General features: G+C 39.9%; 1 protein-coding gene and 1 long non-coding RNA gene across 2 annotated transcripts; both read right to left on the reverse strand.

The window, feature by feature from the left end:
* Nucleotides 1–436: 436 nt before the first annotated feature.
* LOC139711514 (uncharacterized) lies at nt 437–4,782 on the reverse strand. Its single transcript, XM_071623390.1, has one exon. It carries the CDS (start codon nt 4,771–4,773, stop codon nt 1,867–1,869), a length of 2,907 nt encoding a protein of 968 aa, XP_071479491.1. The 5' UTR covers nt 4,774–4,782; the 3' UTR covers nt 437–1,866.
* A 242-nt stretch (nt 4,783–5,024) lies between these two features.
* On the reverse strand, nt 5,025–8,089 carry LOC139711502 (uncharacterized). The gene is made up of 3 exons (XR_011709526.1): nt 7,964–8,089; nt 7,393–7,512; nt 5,025–6,920 (listed from the first exon to the last, which is right to left on the reverse strand). It is a non-coding gene; the product is annotated as an uncharacterized lncRNA (long non-coding RNA).
* Between the last annotated feature and the right edge of the window lie 572 nt (nt 8,090–8,661).

An 8,661-nucleotide genomic window follows, 5' to 3' on the forward strand; every position in this document is an offset into this window, starting at 1 on the left:
ACATGTGTACATATATACATATATGTATATATATGTGTATATATGTATAAATATACATATATATGTATATGTATAATTCTCTGATTACATACGAATTTCTTTTCTTTCTATATTGTCACATCTTCAACAACAACAAAATTCAGTGATCATGAACTCTCAAAATTCCCCAGGCACCTGACGACATAACTCTCAATCACCATAATCTCATACAATGTTCACTAAGTCAATCTATACACAATAAAAAAATGAACGGGAGACGATATTAATTTTTTTTTTCCGAGAATGGATTTTCATCAGCGTACCTTTACCACTATAGCAGCAGGCGATATCAACGTTATGCAAATCTATGTTACTTGCGTCATATCAGTTTGACAACAAAACAGACTGGGCTGATTGTATATCAACCACGTCGATGGAGTTAATGTACAGCCATACAGTATGTTCGGTAAAAGAATTAACTGGATCATATGCAAAGGCAGATGGGCACTTAAAGTTCTTCTTGAAACAACTACATCTGGCTGTGCTGCATTTGGATCTGCATCTACTTGACGCAATTCCAAGATGAAAATGTTGATTCGAATGGTATGAATGACCAGATTGAAGCCAGGTGAACAGACGTAAATTGCCTAGCTGAGGTCGATGATGGCAAGGGCATCACGATTCTACTGTTTCTGCCTGCAGTCATACTTTTGCCTGGCAGTGTGGTCTTTCAACATGACATCGTACTGCAACTTTTGTTGGCGGTCACTTCAAGACCCCCTTTTTTTCATTACACACACACACATAAAAAAAAGACTTGCTGAATTGACAATATTACTTATTAGTAGTCTGATCTACGTTTCCGTCATTATGCATAACACAACAACGACATAGTGGATACATGAATAAATCATACTACGTGTATCATAATGTCATCATCTTAAGATGCGCTGTACATCTGCCTCTGGTATGGTTGCAATACCTATTATTGGGAAATACAATGTACTGCATTCTCTCAGGGCAAATTCAATTCAAAATATTTGCAAAGGAATGTGTGACAGTACAATATTAAAAGTGTGACATCAGATTGAAAAGGTAGATAAATGATCTCACTTTCAAGTACACCAGTAAACATTCATGAGGGCTCCGAATAACCAGGAGCAGACAAGCAGTCTTCAACAATATGAAAATAATCCTTAGATATGGGTTTCTAACATTTACAAATCACATTATGCTTACTGTCTACCATCTCAAAAGTTACATAAGTTTTAGAGAAGCAGATTCTTGTCTACAGGCAATAGTTTAACTTCTCCATTTTGTTCATTGAAGTTGTCCAATATATATCCCATCCATCTATTTGATAACTCTCATTACTATCAAAATGCATTGGAGTTTTGATATATAGTGCTCAAAATAGTACACCACTATTGAAATAGCGGCCACAATTGCACATATTCAATAGTCTACTTTCAATTTGGTTGATATTAGTCACGAGTTTCGTAGAGCTATTAAAATTTCTGCACTGAATGTTCAATTGATAGTGATGAAATAAACTACTACCCTTGGAAAATCCATGAGTAGCGCGTCCCTTGAATACTTTTCTGAATTCAAAGTTGCCAAAATCTACAAATAGAATTGCTAGGTCCCTGCACACCTGACATATGTCAATTATCAAACTTAGGGGGAAAAAATACCCAATCAAAGTTCTTAAATGATGAAAAAGTATTCAGAAACCTATTGATACTTCTTCCATATTGCTGAAAATTGTACTCGTTTCTGCCAATCTTCACCATGCACAAATCTCTGTACATGCATCAAATCAGTTTGTAAAATGACAAATAACCCAACTGCACTGATTATATTGATAAAGTCAATATAGATGTATGTTCAGTATGCTGGGTTACAACAATTTATTGCTTCACATGCACAGGCAAATGTGCACTTGAAGTCATTCTTGAAACAACTGCATCTGGCTGTGCTGCACTTGGATTTACAACTGCATGACACTAGTTCCAAGCAAGAAACTGGAATTGGTGGTATGGATGTGAAGATGGGAACTAGGCGACCTGACTTCAATTTCCAAGCTGGGGTGGATGCTGGGAAAGGCATCACAATTTCTTCTCTGTCTGCCTGCAGCCACACTTTTGCCTGGTAGTTTGCTCTTTCAACATGTAGTTGCAGTGCATCTTTTCTTGGCGGTAGCATTTCGAGACCTTTCTTTGCTTTACCGAAGAGATGAAGCCTAGCTGAGTTTACATTGGCCTGGATACTTGTTCCATACAACTGACAAACAAACTGTTCAATTGGCTCAAGTTCTCCGTCACGACCAATCCCTTTCACCAGAAGAGGATTTTCCAGGAAAACTTTCCAGCATGACTTCTTGCCATAACCACGAAAACTAGAAGTAGTATCGCAGCCAGTCAAAGCATGAAACCCAATGAGACACTCTTTTGCACTTTGAGACATTGTCTCTGACAATTCATGAAGTGGATAACACTTCTGCTGCCTATTTCCAGAGATCATCCAAACTTCCAAGGCTTCATTCAAGACAAAGTGAATCAGAAGCACCATCACATCAGTATCGCGACACTGAACAACGATCCTTTCAAAGCCTCTCCTGACAGCTTCTAATGAATGGAGTATCAAACGGGTGTCAGCCTCTTCATGGTTCGCCTGAAGTGGTATCCTGTTCCTTCTGGAAGACCGTGCCTCTGTTCCATTCGAGAAGCCACCTCCTGTTACCAGCTCATACTGTTCTGGTAAAGTTTTACACCTTTCCATCATCGATGTACTCAGGAATGCTGCAAGATCCGCCTTGTTTTCATCTAGTGCAATGAACTGATTCCATGTCTGAGGAAGTAAGGTGTGGGGTCCATCGATGAGTTTTCGTATTGGCTTCTTCTTGCCCACTCGCCTTTCCCTGGTAGCCGCTTTGATTGACGATCCACCAATGTAACGATCGAACACTACATCTACCCTAGTTGTAACTTTCCCAAAGTTCTGTGTCACTACGTTTGTGAAAACATCGGCATATTCACCAAATGTTCGACATCCACGTGGCTTCCCCAAGCTTTGGATGAGAGCATGACCATCTATTAGTAGACATGTCTTCAGGTTGGTATCCGGAACATTTGATGGTGTATGAACTTCACCCATTAAGGCACTGATAAGCTCTGCCTTGGGAGTTGAATTAAGTTCACCACCACTGTTGGCCAACGACAAAGGAATGGGTGACAGTTCATGCTCGAGAACACTGGCCATTTCCAAAGATCGCCCTCCAGTGACAGCATTCAACAACCGCTGCATAAGTTTTCGATCAGCTTTGATAGTCTTTTGAGTTTGAAGAGTAGTTGTTATCTTAGTCTTGTAGAGATCGGCGAAGGTATGTGAACGATTTTTCTTCATGGTGGCATGAAAGCCAATTGTGCCTTCAATCAATCGCTCCTTCACAAACGATATCACCTGTTGTTTTCCACGCTTCTCTGCTGTCATCAGATCTCTCATTACGTCAGGAGTTGCAACATCCCTTGTAGCAAGTGACACTAAGCATTGTTCCCTGACAGAGGATGGCGAGTCACCTCTGCAGCATTCTCCTTCAACTTCTGCATTTCTTGCACCAAACACATCCAACATTACCAACTGTGTTGTCAGCTTGCCAACATCTTCAATGTCATGCTCTCTTCTCAAAGAAAGGCCATCAACACGGGTGACGGGGACATCCTCCTCATCTGCTAGGTTGTACAAAGAACGCATATCTTGCGTTATCCTGGACCGCTCTGCCCATGTGACACAAAACTTGTTCCTTGCCTGGTCATTCCTCGTAATGCCAATGATGCCACTATGCATCTTGCATATGCGATTAATCCACTCTGTTGCATGGTCTGCAGAGACTTGATTGAAGCACCTCTTAGACCGTTTCACCACAAAGTTGCCTGCTGCAAACTCGGCATGGATGGAAGGAGCAGTTTTGCTGAGAAGTCTCATGTCCGACAGATAAACAGGACCCCATCTTGCATAGTTGGTATGATCATAGACTGTTAGCCAGGGAAGCATTGCTTCGAAGGTTTCTAGATGCAGATTCCAGTTACCATCCCTCTCACTCCTGATGAAATCTAGCAGTACTTCAACCATTTCCATGTATGTGGACCACAGCACAAAGTTTGGGTTGTCAGAAAAGCTCCTGTCAAATTCTCTGACGAGACCATGTATCTTGTTCTGAGTTATGAAGTCTGATAGCAGTGACACTGATCCACATGCATCTTTACCCTTTCTTCTCTGTTCCTTGAAACTCCGCGTAACGTCTTTGGCAAGTCCCGAAAGATGCAATCCACGTTCTGCGCTGTTCACAGAAAGCCACTTCTGGAAGAGTGGCCACTTGATGCGCCATAGTGCCTCATATGTTAGTTGGTGTCCTCGAACAGCACGGTAATAGGCCTTTCCATCAAGCATGGAATCTGTGGTGTTCGTTGCATAGACTCCTGCTTCTGTCCACAGATCATCAAGCCCAGCACTTTCCATATGCTGGCCAATAGCCTTCAGGAAGTTGAAAGTAATGTGGAGTCCGCCAAGGAGGAAAATTACTTTTCCAAACTTAGGGTTGGCCCATGTCAGTTCCTTTCCTCTACTGTACAATGGTTGATCAGCTGTGATGATAGTATGCTCCTGTCCAAGATGCGTTGATATGGCAATAAATCTATTGATGACTGTTGTGAGTGTGTCGTTGTCATCAGCTGGCGCTTGCAGGATAGGAAGCATTCCTGCCGTTGTCATAGGAGGATCAACTACACTTGTCATTTCATTGAATGTTCTCCATGACGGAACGGATTGATTTTGTTCTTCCCCTTGTACACGTGATACAATCCATGCCATATCTTTACTTCGAGCCTTACTCCTTTCATCGCTAATGCTACTGCGGAATTCTACCTCAATGTTTCTCTCACCATGAAATGAAGGAGTTGGCCTCTTGCCATGTGGAAGAACTGCTTTATCGAGCTTCTGAAACTCCTGCGGGGCATCAGGATTGATAGCTCTCGGCCTGAGGAAGGGCATTCTCTCTACTTCCCCTCTTTCTTGCTTTGGAGCTGGACCTCTCTGCCAAACCATCATCTGTGTGCAATGGAACGTGTTCTTTCCATCGAGAGTGTCTTCCAGAACATCAATATTATCACATGAGCAATGAACCATTCTACCAGTGACAATATTAGTTGGGATATAGACATAACCATTCTTTGCATACCTGTCTAGTATCGCATTTGCTATTGTTGTATCGATTCTTCTCACAGTGTCTATGCCAATCGTGTGATTTGCAGCATGGAAGAGCTCAAGAAGTGCCTCCGATCTGGTAACCTGGTGGAGGGCAAGACCCAAACCCACGTGCTTTGGAGTAAGCTTTCGTCTGTTTGATACTGCATACACAATGTCCTGTGCGATACTGCATACAGTTTGCTTGATGCTGTCATCTTCTTCTCTCTCCTCATGTACCATATCCATTCCCCCGAAAAGCAACCTCAGCAGCGTGTATAGGCTGTTTGGAATGACTTGATCCACGTGTTCTTGATCAAGATCTTGCCAGGTACATGAAAGACCAGGGCTGTCAAGAAGATCCTGTCTCACTCTCATGGCAACGTGAACTAGCTCTTGACATGCATTTCCTGTAGTCAATCTCATTATTGGAGTATCAGAGTCTTGGCTGGACTCAGAATCAGTCGAAAACAAACTTTGACACGACTTTGTCAGAGATTTTGAGATGACATAGTTGGACTGTTCCCCTGGGTACATGAGCAGAGAACCTGTAGAAAGAGTCCTCACGTAACTGGCCTGTTTTCCAATTACCAACTGTATTGCTTCATAGAAAGTCGATTTCCTGCTCTGATACCTCAATGGAATAGCAATACCCATATCTATGCATGAACTCCTGAAGTTTTCCCATACATCAGACATCAGATAAACATTCCCTTTAGCAAGGCCTATGCAAAGTTCCCTGCAGAGTTTTTTCAGATGCTCATCAATCAAATGCTCCTGGATATTCTGCTTGCTCTCATCTTTTGTGGATCTTCGTTCAAAGGTTACCAAGCACCCAAGATGGTATTTAGCTCTTGCTGCTATCAAATCAGTTACCCCAGAGAGCCTCAGCTGCATGACAGGATCATTTTGGGCCTTCCTAATGATATCTTCACTCTTTACTGCAGTCTGTACGTGATGCAATTTTGCATTTCTCTCTTCTTGGCAAAACATACATTTCGACCTGTCTATCCTCTTTTCACAACTTCGTGTCGTAGGTGTTGAGCTAGAAGCCTCGACATCTATTCGTCCCTCCAATCTATGTAGTATTCTTTCAGAGCTGAAACTAGCATAGCAATCTTTGTGCCATCTCAGTTCAGATTCACAACATTCTTCTTGACTGATGTTATCTAGTTTTTTCACTACTTCAGCATATTTAGTGTCGTGCAGTTTTCTTCTTCGCTGACCAACGTCCCATGTTCTTTTTCTTCCGTCTCTTGAAGAAAGACGAAGTTCACCTTCCCTTTTGCTGCAAAAAAAGCATTGTAATCCGACAGGATTTAAACGTTGACGCTTTGGCTTCAGAGAATATATAGGATTAATCTCCATGATCTATGCTGTTAGGCACTGTGATCTTAATAATGCTGCCTGCAAAATTGAAAATGAATCCAATTCTACTGTAGATCACATTAACCCAGTAGTTTTGTGGACATTTAAATATCCGTCATTGTTTTACTCCAGCACTAAAGAATTAGGAGGAATCACATATGAAATCAAATTTACACCTCATCTACTGTAAGAAATAATTCCCAATGAATATGTAACAAAGTCATATATGTTGTGAATACACTTGAGAACAGGAAATGGAGGCATTCCTTGTGTGTAGGAAGTGAGGTTCCAATGATGCCCTGCATTCAGACGTTGGTTGCTGACCGGATAGCCTGGCAGGGAAGGGGGGAGACAGGGAGACAGGGAGGTAGAGGAAGTTCAAAGAGAATAAATCAGACCTTACGAAAATTATTTTCCTTGAAGTGTGACAGGGAACGAAAGAAACAAAAGTAAGCACATTCAGCATACAGATGATATTAGATAAGATTCTATAAATGAAGGGGTTGGTCTTTGTGTCACTTCCGCAAACCATGTATATCTGTCATTTATTATTTCTTATTATTTTCATCATCTTTGATACTCCACGCATTTTTTATAAAAGTGATCTACACAGTAGAAAACTTCTGTAATTCCTCTAACAAATATTTGATAACATAGTGTTTTAATTTGTCTGTGCATTAAGATAAAATTTATCTTTATATATATTATAAAATATGCAAATCAATTTGTAAATTGAGGTACAGTGTAATCAACTTGGATTTTGACAAATTTCTAATACCGGTATTTCTAATCATTAATACTTACTTGTGAGAGCTAGTACGGACAAAGGATTCACAGATTAGATCCAGACAGGATATTGACGTCTCTTCCTCTCACTCTGGTTGATGTCATCTGCAAGTCGACGTGTCCGTGTGTTGCTCACACCTTGATGAAAACAACAGTGCAACAAATTCCAAAATAAGTTAACTTGAAACTAAAGATGTATTTCAATCTGTTCGCACTCTAAATTTGTGCCTCCGTCAAGTGCACATGAGAAATATACAGTATTTCATACCAATCTGTGTTGGTTTCATATGATTATGTTACATTTTTACATTATCTCTTCTTCAGTAAATACAATACTACTCTTTCAGGGGACTCTTCACAATAATAAATTCATATTTTCAATTTTCATATTCACCTTGTAACTAGTTTTATGATGTACTATAGATAAAAGTGCTTTTCCTTTTTAACAATTAATTTTTTGCGAGCAGAGTAAGGTAATGTAGTTGTTGGTAAGAAAACATAGTTGTCAAAAATCCTTTTATCAACATTTCTAGTTTCGTACACTCTGCACTTTCTTGTAAAGTAGAAAGAATAAAGGATTTTTATTTACATATGGGCAAGTCAGGATGTGTCTCTCGGGTCTCTCTCTCTCTCTCTCTCTGTGGCATAGCAGGAAGGCCAGCAAGACTCTGTCAGTCCACCTGGTAGAACAACTAGCTGAAAATATCAATCATCAATAGTTACTAAGTAGAGGATTATAAATTAACAATGAAATTTAAACTGCAAGAAGCAAGAATGATATTTCATTGATTATTAATTACTAAGTAAGGATTATAAATTAACAATGAAATTTAAACTGCAAGAAGCAAGAATGATACTGAAAATAAGTTGGTTTTGAAAAGACATATTTGCATTGACATAATTTTCCTTATTCCCCTAGATAATTGACAGTAAATGTTACCTTTATAAGTAAATCAAAATGTAAAATTTTTACTAGATGAAATTGGTCTATGGCCTAGGCCTACTCAGTAATAGACAATAGTCTACACAACTTTGTAAAAGCTAGAGATTACCCTCAGTCTAACTGGTACACTTTAAGATAAAAGTAGGTTTTCCAAGACCAAGATTTTAGAAAACAGCTAGAAACCTTTAGAATACTAGTAATTATCAAAAACAAAATCTTGCATTAGCAGACCCACAAGGTCTCAGCCTCTATAGTGCTACTCTCTGGATGTGCATCTGAATGATGTCTTTCAGAACCAACTTTAATCTCTCAAACTGATGAAAATCAAGCCAGTAAAACTGCAT

This window comes from Diadema antillarum, unplaced genomic scaffold, assembly GCF_040938485.1.
Source record: "Diadema antillarum isolate AM-2024a unplaced genomic scaffold, OU_Dant_1.0 seq00001664_RagTag, whole genome shotgun sequence".
NCBI lineage: Eukaryota > Metazoa > Echinodermata > Echinoidea > Diadematoida > Diadematidae > Diadema > Diadema antillarum.

Excerpts from the sequence above, each read along its gene's own strand:
- LOC139711514 (XM_071623390.1), bottom strand. The coding sequence starts at position 4,773 with ATGACAAGTGTAGTTGATCCTCCTATGACAACGGCAGGAATGCTTCCT.